At 39.6% G+C, this 15,663-nt stretch overlaps 1 protein-coding gene and 1 long non-coding RNA gene across 4 annotated transcripts; one reads left to right on the plus strand and one right to left on the minus strand.

Moving 5' to 3' along the window:
- Positions 1 to 757: 757 nt before the first annotated feature.
- Positions 758 to 3,443, minus strand: LOC130010219 (uncharacterized). Its single transcript, XM_056100802.1, has 4 exons — positions 2,733 to 3,443; positions 1,976 to 2,224; positions 1,262 to 1,536; positions 758 to 885 (listed from the first exon to the last, which is right to left on the minus strand). Exons 1-3 carry the CDS (start codon positions 3,431 to 3,433, stop codon positions 1,368 to 1,370), a joined length of 1,119 nt encoding a protein of 372 aa, XP_055956777.1. The 5' UTR covers positions 3,434 to 3,443; the 3' UTR covers positions 758 to 885; positions 1,262 to 1,367.
- Positions 3,444 to 6,935: 3,492 nt separating this feature from the next.
- LOC126822148 (uncharacterized) lies at positions 6,936 to 14,784 on the plus strand. 3 transcript variants are annotated; one of them, XR_007680677.1, is made up of 3 exons: positions 6,936 to 6,950; positions 13,698 to 13,965; positions 14,444 to 14,784. It is a non-coding gene; the product is annotated as an uncharacterized LOC126822148 (long non-coding RNA). The 3 variants fall into 3 exon arrangements; XR_007680676.2 differs by lacking the exon at positions 6,936 to 6,950 and adding an exon at positions 11,437 to 11,518; XR_008788072.1 differs by lacking the exon at positions 6,936 to 6,950 and having other exon boundaries at positions 11,535 to 13,965.
- Positions 14,785 to 15,663: the final 879 nt, after the last annotated feature.

Consider the following 15,663-nt stretch of genomic DNA (forward strand, 5'->3'; position numbering starts at 1 on the left):
GAAGTTTAAACATATCATACTCTTTATCACAAATATCGCATTTCGTGGTTTTATAGACGTTTAACCAGATCATACTCTTTATCACAAACATCGCATTTAATGATTTACTAGAAGTTCAACCAGATTGTACTCTTTACCACAAACATCACATTTAATTGTTCACTAGAAGTTTATCCATATTATACTTTTTACTACAAACAAAACGTTTAATGGTTTGCAAGAAGTTTAACCATATTGTACTCTTTACCATGAACATCACATTTAAGGCTTTGCTAGTGGTTTAACTATATTGTACCCTTTACCGTAAACATCACATTTAATGGTTTGCTAGAAGGTCAACCATATTACACCCTTTGTCACAAACACATTCAATGGTTTGGTAGAGTTTAAACCATATCATATTCATTTACCATATATATCACACTTAATGGCTTGATAGAAGTTTAATCATATCATACTCTTTACCACAAACATCACATTTAATGATTTGCTGGAAGTTTAACCATATCCTACTCTTTACCATAAACAACACATTTAATGCTTTGCTAGAGTTGGCCACACCGGGCCCCCTAAGCATGGGACAAATCATAATAAAATAATAATAATATAAATAACTACTCTCATAATGAAAGACCAGATTTTTTATTTTTGGCCTGCAGCACATAATTATTGATCCGATAAATCAATTTTACTTGTAAGAAAGTGAACAGTTTTGCAAAACATATCAATTCCATGAGAATCGGATGTTTGTAGTGGGTCAACATGGTTTCTTAATTCTTCTTCAACATCATCAAGAATGATACAAGAGTTCTGGGGAATCTCAACACAATCAGGTTCATTCCCAGTCCATAATCCTTCTCGATTCACTCCAAAGTCTTGAATATTCTGAAATGAAAATTATATTAAAGTTGACAATGTATTACTGGTATAAGGAGTGAAGGAAAAAACTAGTTTCATAATAGAAACATTGGCCAAGTTTACAACACAAGTATTTTTTTTATAACAAAAAATAGTGAAGATTATATACTGGCGAAGTATTACTGAGAAAGTTTCACTTACAGAAATATTTCATTATTTATCTGGTGCAGAAAATGCATGTGTGGTTTATATAATTTAACATCTACAGGTATTCAAAATATCTTTGACTGTAGTGCTACATGAATTGAGTACTTAAGTGGAATATATTGTTTTAATTAATGAGTTTAATGATAATAAATAGCAAGATGCAAAGATAAAAAGACACAAGTTCGTATATACATACCTCATGTGTCAACGTTTCAGATGGATTCAGCATTTGACCATATGTCCACATCTGAATTGGAGATTGGCATTGGGCAGTTCTCAATGGCCGTCTCATAAAGGCATTTCTAAAAAAAATCAAGGTGGTTCTGAATTCTTGGTAAAAAAACATAGTGCAGGGCATAAAGATGTAGTTCATCAGTAGGTATTAGAATACCTTGGTTCTCCATTGAGCAAAATAAATTATAAAATAATCCAATGCAGCCTGTCCACACATCTCGCCAAAATCGCTCAATTCTGAAAAGATAAAATACATTTACTGGAAATAATAAACTTTTACAGTACTAACATCACTATCAGTAACAGCTAAATATTTCTCTGTTTTTAATAACATGAAATTTTGCTTCAATCTTGAAATTAAGCTATAGGGACAAATTTGACATGACTATTAATTTCGTCAAGTTGACCTTTAGAGTGTGTGCTATATTATGTTTTAAATGTTTTGTAAAGCTGGTAGTCAATAAAAATACCTAACAAACAATATTAACTATGTGGACTCTCTGAAAGTGATGTCGGGTTGACAAACCCAGTCGCAGAAAGGCATCAGGTTTTCCAGAAGGGTGAGCATGCCCTGTCTGGCTAGCAATAACCGCCACATATCGATCATAGTCGAGCTATGAGAAAAATAAAGTTTTTGGACTTGTGTAATGTCATAATCTACAGTATAAACACAAACCTTTGGTTGTGAACGCTGCGTCCAGTTATATGGCTGCCTCTTCCTACTCCCTTTTGTTCAACCATAAATTTGGCAACAAGAACATTTTCACCGCCTTTGTCAGATCTAACTCTTTGCGGAATACCATACACTGTGACAGCTTCCATAAAACTCTGAACCACATTCTCAGACCTGTTATTATCAGAAACTGTTAAATATACAGGTAATCTGGAGAAACCGTCTATTCCACCATGGATAACCATTCTCCAACTGCAAAAAGTAAACGTAAAAATCTAATTACAAATCTAAATAGTCACACTCTGTAACAATATAATTTGATCTGTTAATAAACAGACTTTTACATATTAACTCCATGAAGAAAAATTTAAATTTAATGAATATCAACAGGCTTTTGCCTATAGCCCATTTGTAATTAACATAACAGTAGGGCCTACATGAAAGAAATATAACTACCAAAAAAAATGGAGAGGTAACAAACCCAATTGCAGAATGGCATCAGGTAAACATACCTGACTCCCAAGCGCCCTCTGCAGAGTATTTATCATTGTGGAGCTCAAGAAAATATTCTGAATTGGACTTGAAGCTAAAGGTTTATCAGACTTATCCTCCAGCAATACCATTGGTCTATTGGTGTGTAATGTAACTAGTAAAAAAATATGTGAACTCTACTAAAGCCTTAACCGAGTTGTCTATCAAACTCAGTCACAGGGTGAGCGTAAAATGGAAATACTGGTGATAGAAGTTTTGGCAGACTTACTTGATGAGCTTATGGTAGCCATCAATATGCCATAAGGAGTTTGGCGCTCTCACATTATATTTGCGTATGTTTGGTTTCAAAATGGTCAGATGCCGCAATATACACCCTTCTAAATCCACTCTTCTCACAGATTCACGAACCCTTATTTCTTGAACATTGTCTCCATCACTAAGTAAGTGTGCCCTCACAGATCTATAGCCAACATCTGGATGGTTTATTAATATCTGCTCAGTTTTTACATCCAGTTCTTCATCAGATATTGTACTGAATTTATTTCCATATTTGATGCCATACTCTGAAAGCCTTGTCCTCAATGTTCTGACACTAATTCCAAAAAGTTCGGCAATATCTTTCTGCTTGAAATTACACTCTATCAAAAATTCCAGCTGGCTCAATGGTATTTCAGTCTTTGGCCTGCCCGTTTTCCCGTTCACATAAGTTGGTTGTACTCCAAAAGATTCTCCTTGCGCTTGTTGTTGAACTTCAACTTGAAGCATGGTATTCACAAGATCATATGCAGAAGACAAACATTGCATGGCATGGTCTATTTGAGAATCATCAAACTCCACCGATACCTCTGACAAGATACCAGACACCATGTCTAATTCTCTTGCAACATACTCAATGGATTGCCTACTTTCAAGTTTATAAGCTAAATTTGTTATCAGTCGTTTGAGTTCGCTGATAATTTCGACAGCCATGACGAGAACAATAAACTAGAGTTAGCTCCCTTCGTTTGGGAGAAATCATTGTGTCGATTAGAAAATAGTTCGACCTTGACCTAAATAAAGATAATTCAGCGGAGAAACGTAAGTAATGACAACGAGATATGTCATCTAATGCTTATGGTAGATGTTTCAGATTGTAAAATCAATTGTGCATAAGAGGTTATATGTATTTTGTATTAGAGGTTTCTTGTATTTTGTCTCTTGCAATAGACGTATGAGGTATTTTGTATTAGAGGTTTCTTGTATTTTGTTTTTTGCATTAGACGTTTTAGGTATTTGGTATGGCATTATGTTACATGTGTGTTTCGAATTAGACATTTCTACATAACATTAGGTTTTTGCCGCTTTCCCCCGCCATAGTTCTAGCTGTGCGGATTGATATACTATTCAAAAAAAGTAGGGGATATTTGATTTTGGGGGCATAATACTAAAATATGCAAATGACTACGAAAAAAGTCACTATAGAACCTAACAGAAGAAACATTTCCAGTTACATGTGACGCCCAAACGCACCAATAGCTACCGCATGTAATGCAGGTGATGCTTGGGATCATCATGGGGGTCCAACCCAAGATTTGCACGACTTTGAATGTTACAGTCATTGTGGCATTGAATTCCAGGGTGGAAACATCAGTTTAATTGTTTTAGTGACCAGAAAACAAATTTTGATATGCGTCGGCTTACCCAAAATGAAAGGTTACGTGCCCTTGGCATGCTACAGATCGGCACAACACAGGCGGTTGTGGCGCGGACGATGAATGTTTCTCAGTCTGTCATAAGCAGGCTATGGTCCAGATACCGTGATACACAATCTGTACAGGACAGACCACGCTCAGGTCGACCAAGGGCGACAACTCAAGCCCAGGATCGATTTATCCGTACCTTGGCCTTGAGAAATCGTGTCATCACAGCAAATCAGATCAGCGCTCGTCTTCAAACAGACACTGGTGTGAGAGTGAGTGGCCAGACGATTCGGAATCGACTGCATGGGGGTCACCTTCGCGCCCGACGTCCTCGCGTGATCCCTTGTTTGAGAGATCATCACATTCAGGCAAGACGTCGTTGGTGTAGGGATCGTCAACACTGGGATAATCGACGCTGGCGCAATGTGATGTTTTCAGATGAGTCAAGGTTCACTGTTGATTTTTTGGACAGACGTAGGAGGGTGTGGCGTCGTCGAAACGAGCGCTTCCAAGACGTTAACGTCATCAGACATGATCGATTTGGGGGTGGTTCTGTTATGGTGTGGGGAAGCATCACTGTTGCTGGAAGAACGGCTTTACATGTTGTTGCAGGGCGTGTTACAGGCCAGTACTACCGGGACAACATCTTGGCAGTCCATGTTGTGCCGTTCGCACGACGTCATGGCCGCCGTTTCATCTTCCAGGATGACAACGCAAGATGTCACAGGGCCAGGATCGTTACAGGTTACCTCCAACAACAGAACATCACCACATTACCTTGGCCAGCACTGAGTTCCGACCTCTCCCCCATCGAGCATGTCTGGGAGATGCTTGGACAGAGGTTACGTCAACGTCAACAACGTCCTGACAATGTCCAAGAACTTGCTGCTGCGTTGCAACAGGAATGGGACAATCTGGACCAAAATGACCTTAGACGTCTCATTAGGAGTATGCCACGTCGGATCAATGCTTGTTTGGCAAACAGAGGAGGATTTACCCGTTACTGACTTGGTTGTGATGCTGTGGTAACTTTGCTGTTTGACCCCGGGTATCATTTTACCCTTATAATGGTCAGTCTGTGCCTTACTTAGTCTAACGATCATTTGGAATAAATCGATGAATGTGAACTTCATTTCATTTTGTCATTTGTTTCTTCGTCAGTTTCATTAGGTGACTTTAATAACACTTAAAAATCAAATATCCCCTACTTTTTTTGAATAGTGTATTTCACTTACGCGCTGTCTCATTATAAATCGCGCTAAAGAACAGAGTACACGCCGACGTGTACTGGTTTTGAAGATTACATTCCAACATATTATGAAATGAAATGGCGTTTGACGTCCTACTTTTCTACACCGACTTAGCTGATGAAGACTGACATGCTTCATGCAGTGGGTTGCTAACCTGGAGGCCAGTATTAGGATGACCCGTGCAGTGAAAATTTTCCCTTGCAGAAAGTTGGTCTCGACACGGCGAATTTGCACTCTTCAGTGGCTTGGCTCGAAGTGATTTCTGCCTAACCACGCAGTATGATGAGACTATAAATAGCCATCGCGCGTGCAATTCTCTAAACATCTATCAACTATTACAGCCGTAAAAAATCTATTGTTTTGACGATTCTGAATAGCAGTAATATTTAGCCTTTTGGTTATTACAGCAGCTTTAGAAATTACGTTCGTTTTATTTTTTAAATTGCTTTATCATTAACTGTACCGTTGGGAGCGGCATCTTTTGTTTTAGTACAAATAATATCTCTGAAAAACTTGCGTTATACTGATACTAGCAGTAATTTTACTTTTACAAGGTTCTTAAAACAATTGTTGAGTTGCCTAACGTGAGTGTTTCTAAGTTCAATTTCTTGTTCCAGCTTTGTGTTGTGTGTCGTAAAAAAGGATCGAGTCTTGATTATCCCGGGCTGTCAATCAGACGTAGAATGGTCGGTAGGCTGGTTAAGCGAGACTAATTTCAAAACAAGGGCACGTAACCTATTTTTGAGGGTTTGGATGATGAAAACGTTCCGAACAAATTTTCCACAAATGCTATTTAATACCTTAGCTTTTCACTTTTGCGAGAAAGTTCAGTGGTGCCGGACAGAGAGTCTAACACAGCGAGTTGTCTAGTTGTTCCGATGGGACGAAAAACCGAGGTCCCATGTAGACATTGGCGTGCAGGTGAAAGATCCCTTAGTAGTTGGAATATATATATGAGTAGACCATAGTGCCGCTGTCCGGACAAAATTGCCCCCATAGCACACTGTATTGCGTATGCCCGTCACCTTTAGCCCAGTCGGGGCAGAACAACAGGACGTTAAACCCCATTACATTTAATTTCTTTTCATTTTTGATAGGCACCACTTCGTTCAAATATATTACGGCGGCCATCTTGGATCTCGAAGCGATTGGTTTGGTTTACTGGGATGAAGGTTTACTCAAGTCACGGGGGTCAAGCCACAATGTTTCTCTAAACAGGACGTACGACTATTAGAACCATCGCTGCTTTCAGTAACTTTGACAATGCTACCGATATTCCTCCATGTTGTCTAGCACTCTCTTGGGACGAATGAAATATTTCCTAGGAGGGTATTTTATTAAGATACAGGCGTGTAGTTCCATTTGATTTCCCTACTATTCTAGCGACTCGTTCTGGAAATTGTTGTATGAAGCCCGAGGCACGGTTTAAACTGGCATTAGTTTGTCATTGTCGTTTTGAAGGGATCTGGAGTTCCACATTACAACTTGTCGAGTTTTTCGCAGATCTTGAGATAAAGAATGACTGGTACTGGTACTGTGACATCGACGATGTATAAGGTAACGTCATACTAATCATTTTATGGTCGTCCTACCAAAACGCTTGATTTTTATACATTGTACCTCTAAATGATAAATACAGACAAGCTCTCTCCCTCTCTCTCTCTCTCGTAATGCTCCCTTCTTCAATTACTCTATTATAGGACCTATAATATATGATTAATAATTTAGATGTATATAATATATACAACTTGTCTGCGATATCACCTTTGGTGGAAGCGGACGTTAAAGACTAAGAAGACGATTAAGAAGAAACATCTAGTCAATGAAAAGGGCATATTTTGATTCGGTTACTCCCCTCCAGACGTAGACCCATATTTTGATTCGGTTATGGTTTATTTTGGTGGACCTTAGGGGATCTTATCCCCCCCCCTCCAGACGTAGACACGTGGGCACGCTAATATGCCTGTGTGTGGATGTAACCTTAGCTAACCAGCACATCCATTCACCGGGCCACAGCAGCGCAATATATCTTCATTCTTAATGTTCGTAAACAATTTTGATTAATGGAAGGATTGGTGTGTCATTTACATCCATGCACAATTGATGACATTCAAGTAATAAAAATATTTTATTATGCCCAATTAACCAGTGCATAGCAGAATACTGCAGAAAAACTAATTGTGTGACAGACGAGGCTATCAGCACGGAGAGAAAAATGGGGTTCAACAAATCAAATATATTATTAATGTACATACGGGATTGTCTAAGTCATACATGCATTCAATATATGTGCATGAAAAATGGAAATGGTGGCAAAGCAATAAATATTTATACGACAATATCATAAGTAATGCATGCAGCTTGCAACATGTGTGCTATGTAAGGTAATTAAAAAGCGTAATAGACACTCGAAAACATATAATTCATTTTCTTTGTAACAGTACACGTAATGAGAGAAAGAGAGAAAGAAAAGGTGGGGTTTAACGTCCACTCGACACAAACTAGGTTATTTCGGGACTAACATATGGTTCAATTTTATTTCAATAATTCGCTTGCGCGTAGGGGTCTATTGCGTTGGGAGGAAAGCAGAGGACCCAGAGAAAACACGGAGGTTGGATAGGCGAACCTACTCCTCTTGTCACGTACGACCGGGAAATCGAAACCACGCCATTTGACCCAATGGTTATTTCGGGACTAACATGTGGTTCAATTTTATTTCAATAATTCGCTTGTCTGTAGGGGTCTTTAGCAGTGGGGGGAAACCAGAGGACTCGGAGAAAACCCACGAGGGTGTACAGGCGATCGAAACCACGCCAGTTGACTCAATGACAGGTTATTTCGGGACTAACATGTGGTTCAATTTTATTTCAATAATTCGCTTGCGCGATGGGGTCTTTAGCAGTGGGAGGAAACCGGAGGACCCGGAGAAAACCCACGATTATGGACAGGCGACCCTACTCCTTGTCAGGTACAACCGGGAAATCGAAACCACGCCAGTTTGCTAAATGACAGACCTTATAAAACAACGCACACGCGCTAACCAACCGGCCATTCAACACCCCTACACGTAATTAATTTGACAGTATTTATAGAGTAGGTTGATCTGGATATATGACGACGAAATGCACTTTTCAACAGAATTCAAAGAAAGAAAAAATCAAGATCAGAAAGGCCATATTCACAGTGCTTATCTATTGCAAACCGCCCCTTTGCTTTGGCTGCTTTAGTAAATAATATGCTCTACGTAACTTGGGTCTGTGTTGTGAAGAAAATCTTATAAATATGATACATATTTTGAAAACTTATAAATATGATACAAGGACCGAGTGACATGTTTTGTAATGTACTTGGTTAGACTTCCCTGTAGCACTAGTAATAAAATACCAAATACTAATACCAAATACTATTTAGTAAATAGTATCGGACATACCAATTTTGCTACTTGGTTAAATGGACATCAATTTGGACAAATGCAAACTAATACCATCGTTTCAAAGACCAAGTGCCTCCGAAGTCGGGAGGTTGGATGGTCCAGTGGTTTAACGCGTGTGCGTGAAATCATTAGGTATGTCATTAAGTCAAGTGGTTTCGAGTTCCCGCTTGAACGTTACAAGAGGTAGGAGATGGCCTGTCCAGCTCGTAGATTTTCTGCGTTTCCTTCCACGGCTAACGAACTCTAAGAACAAATGAATCAGTGAAATAAAATTGAATCATATGTTAGTCCCGATGAGACAGTTTTTGTCAAGTCCACACATCAACGTAGCATTCGTTGAATAATATGTGCACACATTTCACTTAGTTTTTTGTTAACTGCACCTATTATGCCGTTGAGAAAACATTCAAGATACCTTTTTGGGAGAAACCTTGAATTGTTTCAAATTCTAAAACACAGGGGTGTAACCTGTAAGCATAAAGGTACACCACTGTGGCTGTTGTTGCTTACAAATAAAGCAGCAATTATCTTGCCCTGCACCACGATCAGTGCTAAATGATAAGGCCAGCTCAACTTTTCGTCATAGGCCACGGTGGTAAACAGGGCTAGCGCTAATCCCAACCATAACTCTTCATGGCGGAGTGGGAAAGGGACGTTTTCTAGATGACATTTTCATAGTCTGGACGCACACGCTAGACGAATTTTGGACGTTTTTCAACATTCTGGTTCATCATCATCCATCTGTTAAATTAACCGCTAATGTAAGTCATAACAGCATAGATTTCTTTGACACCACCGTCTTTAAAAGCAGCAACACCAAAAACACAGGCCAGCTGGAAACTTAATTTTTTTTAAAGAAACCGATACACATCAGTTATTGTACAAGAGCTCCTTTCACCCCAAAGATACCTTCTCTGGCATCATAAAATCTCAGATTCTCCGTTTTCATAGGATATGCACCTAGAAGACTCACTTTGAGTCAGCATGTGCGCTGGTATTTAGTAAACTAAGAGAAAGGGGATACTCCGACGTATAAAACAACAACACTCTAGCTGAACTTGCCGCCAAAGGAACAAATAATATGCAATCAGCAAAAACTGATGGCCATCCAAGATGTCAAACATATCCGACCATTTTCATAAAAAAAACATCTGGCACACAATTCCCAGTATTAGACCAACTTTCGTGCAGTAGTTCAAACATAATTTATCTAATTTCATGTAGACAATTGTGACAAGCAATACGTAGGGTAGACTCAAAATGCACTTAGGGAAGGAATTAACGGTCACCGGTCAGACATAGTCACCAAAAAAAGACAAACCGGTCTCAATTCATTTCAACCAACCAAATCATGACATTTCTGGCGCAATAGCCCCTTTTGTAGTTCCATTTACTGCAACAGCAGCACTTGCATCCAAAATCATCAGAAAACTCTATACTGATCTCCAAGAAAATCACCCGAAAATCTTCACACAGAAACTTATATTTAGCATTTTCTAAAAATAAAAATCTGAACATCCTAGTGCACAGTAAATTAGATTAAATAAGACCAGTCTCCAGTCTAACCCAAAGCAAATGATATATTAAATCCTATCCCTAACCGTTAGTAAATAAAATCAACTAGATATAAGAATCCCTAGCCCTAACCCGGTGATGTGGAACAAACACGATTTTTTTAGAAAATCCAATTCGTAGTAAGAAGTACACTAATGTGGCTCTCCCTCGAGAGCCCCAAATTTATTCTTTTTTCTTCAGAAACAAAAATACCAGAATACCAGAAGCGCCATCCAAAGAAGACCATCAGCGCCACCAACACCAAAAAAACAGTGAAATCGCCTTTGTATATACATCTAATGTATTGTATCTATTTTTAATAAAGCTAGAAAATATCGCGAACTAATTTTTCAGCAACCTAGGTCAGTGCTTATGTGGAGACTTAACCTCTCCCCCAAATTCTTAAACCTAACCCTGTACCTAGCCCCAATGCTTACCTTAACAATAACATACAATTACGCCAACAATCACGTGCCCTGACCTAATTTACATCTCAGTGATCTTAACAAAATTTGAGCTAGCCATAACAAATAGATCTAGCCCCACACCACCCAAGAGCGCAGGCTGTTGACGCCGGAAACTTCCGGTTGTTTTTGAAATTTTACTACAGCAGATCAAGAAGTGGTCTAAAAAAGGCCTGCGAGTATGGTACTTTGAGAAGCCCCCTTTTGCTTTTGGTGAAGGGGGGAACTTTTTAGACTTATATTAAAAGTCGTTAGTTTGGGAATTATTAAGATTGCTACACGCTAAATTTGTGCATAAGCTAGAAAGATGGGGATATATTCTTGAACGAGTTATTTATAGTCAGTGTTTCATGATGTTTTAAGAGCGCGGGCCCGGCGCAGACAACGTCCACCTCGTCCCCACGCTGATCAAAGTTCAAAACGACATAGTATTGTGAATTGCTTGCCTCATCAATTGTGCATGAATGTGCGTGACACACAAATCCTTCCATTAATCAAAATTGTTTACGAACATTAACAATGGAGATATATTACATCATTTTTCAAATCACCCTAGAAATAAGAATATAGGACTGTCCAGGATCTTTGGTCGTCAGGCAATTTACAGATTGCTACTGATTCTACAAGAACCATGAAAGTCTTCATTATCGCAGTACTAGCTCTTGTGGCTTTGGGTAACTATCTTTTATTTTCTGGCCACTAATATATCGTTTGTTTATCGTCAGTCTGTTCAGTCGATCTGCGATTGCTGTTAATTTCTCAAACTGATCGAGACAGGCTGCTATTGATTCTACAAGAAGCGTAAAATTCTTCATCGCCGTAGTTCTTGCTCGTTGAGCTTTCATTATTTGATTTCATTAACGGAAATGAAATGATGTTTAACGTCCTACTATTCTTGCTCAGACATGGGCTAATAAAGACGGGCATATACAATGTGCTATGAGGCTAATTTTGCCCAGACCGCGGCGCTACCACCTGCTCTGTCAAGGGATCTTTTACGTGCACGCCAATGTGTACACGGTATCTCGTTTATAGTCGTCCCATCTGCGAACCAAAACTACGCCTTAATATCCAGCTGAACGTTTTCGGGCAACACTGGGAGCGAACCCACGACCTCCAAGCTAACGAGCCAGCGCCTTACTCACTTAGCTACCATGGCTCCGAGTTCATTGACGGTGCTGCTGTGGCACAGTGAGTGGATGTGGTGGTTTGCTAACTAGGTCTCAGATCGCCCCCCGGGGATTGCCCAGAAAGTTTTTCCGCAAAGTTTTCCGTCTAATTGTTCGGGTAGGTAAAGAAAACCGTGATTCCGTGTACTTGATGGCCTGCACGTAAAAGAACCCTTAGCTATAGGAAATCGAAATAAGAGTAGGCAGTAGCCCGACTGTCCTGTCTAAATTGTCATCAAAATTCACAGTATGACGTGTCAGCATTAGGTACAGAACAGTAGGACGTTAAAACCACATTTCATTTCAATGTGGATTTGAAAAAGAACTATATGCTTTGTCAGGATGGCTCCACTCCCTCCCCAATACAAGATGTAATATTACAAATGAACCTTAATTTTGGGTGGAAACTTTAGATTTATTTTAGCGATTTAAAATAAAAATCAGAATCTATGATTTTATTTCTGACAGCTATAAGCGTACCTGACGTACATACAGTTTAATTTTGTTTCTAACAGCTATAATCTTACATACATTTTAAAATTGCCGATACGCCGTAGACATATTATTTGTACAGAGCGGCTTTGCATACAAAGTTCAAGATTCGACTTTGAAAAGCTAAATGGTTCAGTAATACAATCCGTGAGAAAGTCGGAATCAACCATCACCATAGCCACCAGCAACGCCACTGAAATTCTGTCTCTCATCGGACTGGCACACAAAATTGTAGATATTCTTGATCTAAGTCACATTTTTGTCTTTTCGCATAAAATACAAACAGACTTTTGGACGAGAATGTTTGTCGCGAACAGAACAACGAGTAGGTTTATTACAACTTCAAAATGATGTTTAAAATACGAATCATAATTACCAGTACAACTGACTTCGACTTTTCAGGCAAATTAAGGTTAAATAAAGGGTACGATGGACTTGTATTTTTCCTGGAGGTCGTTTCAGTCAGTAGATATCCTTTTGCGAACGTTTATAAACTTTATTTTGAGCTGACATGTCCACACAAAGGAAATTGACTATTTCTTTACTTCCCACCATAAGGTTTTGTATATTTGAAGCCAATTAAGCAATACAGGTCTCTGCTTACTCCACCAACAAGAAAATATAATGGCATAGAGGTAGAAATTACACGTCAATTCGGCACTGTTCGTGCTCTGGGTTGCTGGTTGGCCGAATGGTTAATGCGTGCGCGATGGATCATAAGGTCTGTCATTGAGTCAAGTAGTGTGGTTTCGATTCCACGCTTTTAAGTGACAAGGAGTAGGGTCGTCTGTCCAGCATCGTGGGTTTCTCCCACTGCTAAGCGAGATCTTGTAATGCAATTGAAACATATGTTAGTCGCGCAAAGATCTAGCTTGCGTCGAGTGGATGTTAAACCCCACCATCTATATCTCTCTCTCCTCCCTCTCTCTCTCTCTCTCTCTCTCTCGGCTAATTACCCGAAATCACATAAGTTCCCATTCGCCTCCCGTACGTAATCGTCTAATATAACAAAAGTAAATTAAGTAAAAATGGACCGTAACGATTGATCGAAATCGAGTGCACCTAAAGATTCTTTGGCACTGGGTATTCTTAGAGGATTGGACAGAAATGCCGCTGACGTGTCTGGTGATAGTTCAAATTTAAAGTGTGTGGTGATAGTTCAAATTTAACTTATTAATTTGTTGTACTTCAGTGTAACAGATGGACCCAATTCTATGATCTTGACAACCCGTCCGGCTATGGTGATCAGGAACCCTTGGACAGTCTTCGAACGGCAAGACCCTATGATAATATCTGTGCAAGACCAGCTACCTTGAAATATGAAACCGTATCTACAAAAGCGTGTATCAACACAGGAGAAGTGATTACAGCATCACCGATCGAGGGTTTCGCATGTGTTAATGCTCGTCAACCCGATCAAAGGTGTGACGATTACAAAGTTCGATACTGCTGTCTAGACGGTAAGTAGGCTATCATAGGTATTATATAAAGAAAAAAATAACCATACAATATCTGGCTTGTCTGCGATATCACCTCGGTAAAATACAACTAACACACACACAAAATATCTGGCACCCAGAAACCAACGATTAGTAATCTTTTAGAATTAATGTGACATTTATACAGTGTTAATTTGCAGTCATATTCGTTCACTGGACAAGATGGGGGCGTGGAGCTAAATAGAGACAATGTAAACATTTTCTTCCGATCAAAAGAGTTTAACTGAAATCAGAATATATTTATATATTGTTAGACCTTGGCTACTTATGAACCCTTGTTTGGGTATGTGACTTCTTGAATTATTAATAGAACTAGCGGATTACCCGACATTGCACGGGTAGAGCCATGCATTGGAAGTAGTAGTGCATCGTCAGCAGGCCCATATCATTCCCCGCCTCGTCGCCAAATGTCAGTCTCGTTACTATTCTCTATTTTCAGCCCAAGTCACATGTCCGAACGGATATGAATGGACCTACTTCTACGACCGTGACAACCCCTCAGGCACAGGTGATTGGGAATTATTGGGGCAGCTACGAAAAGAAAATCCAAATGAGATTTGTGAAAAACCATTCGCCATAGATGTCCGTCGTCGAAGCAATGGCCGCGACTTTAGAACATGCGGCGAGAACGTCACTGTCTCTCCATCGTACGGATTTCTCTGCCTAGCTCGAAACCAGTATGATCACTATTGTGAAGATTACAAAGTTCGATTCTGTTGTCCTTGTAATGAATAAATATCTAAATGGATAACATGAAAGAATAAAAATATTGCACAATTACCTCGTTCACTGTGTTTACACGCTATACCAGTTTTTCCAAGCCCTTTTCATTCTTGGGCCCCTCGGGTGTGAGTTTGGTACACCTGGAAAAGGTGGTTCCTCAACTCATAGCAAGATGATGGCCATTAACGCGACTCTGGTATCAGCTAATAACGTACAAATACCAAGATCCACCGAAAGGGAAACGTTTGCCGGAAAATTCAAAAGAGCTTACGCGACACCATTAAACTCTTTATTCTGGACTTTGCTTATACTTAGATTTTTGACGTATTGTCGTCGTCATCGGAGTTGAAAGATAACTAAGCTTTTGTTTATCTTTATATACGATTGCAGTTTGGTTCATTTCATATAAATATGGCGGGTTGGATGGCTGAATTGTTAGCACGTGTGCGCTGTATCATAAGGTCTGCCATTGAGTCAACTGGTGTGGTTTCGATTCTCCGGTTGAACGTGAAAGGAAGTAGGGTAGCCTGTCTAACCCGTTGGTTTTCTACTGGTACTCCGGTTTCCCCCATTGCTAAAGACCCCTACACGCAAGCGAATTATTGAAATAAAATTGAACCCTGTGTTTGTCTCGAAATGACCTAGTTGATGTCGAGTGAACGTTAAACCCCATTTCTCTCCCTCCCTATTAATATTCAGTAATGAAATGAAATGATTTGGGGGTTTAACGTCCTACTTTTTTTCTTCACCTGGCTAATGAAGACAGGCATTCACCTGTGCTTTGCGAAAAATTCTGGCGGGACATTCCAACTGTTATGGCTACTATTTTCCCGGGCACTAGTGCTACGCTCCCCCCCACCTGCCAACATTATTTAATTCAAGACAAAGTCCGGTGCTCTTACCCCTCTCGCCCCCACCCCTTGTATTCTATATAAG

The sequence above is a fragment of the Patella vulgata genome, chromosome 5 (genome assembly GCF_932274485.2).
Source record: "Patella vulgata chromosome 5, xgPatVulg1.2, whole genome shotgun sequence".
In the NCBI taxonomy this organism is placed as follows: domain Eukaryota; kingdom Metazoa; phylum Mollusca; class Gastropoda; family Patellidae; genus Patella; species Patella vulgata.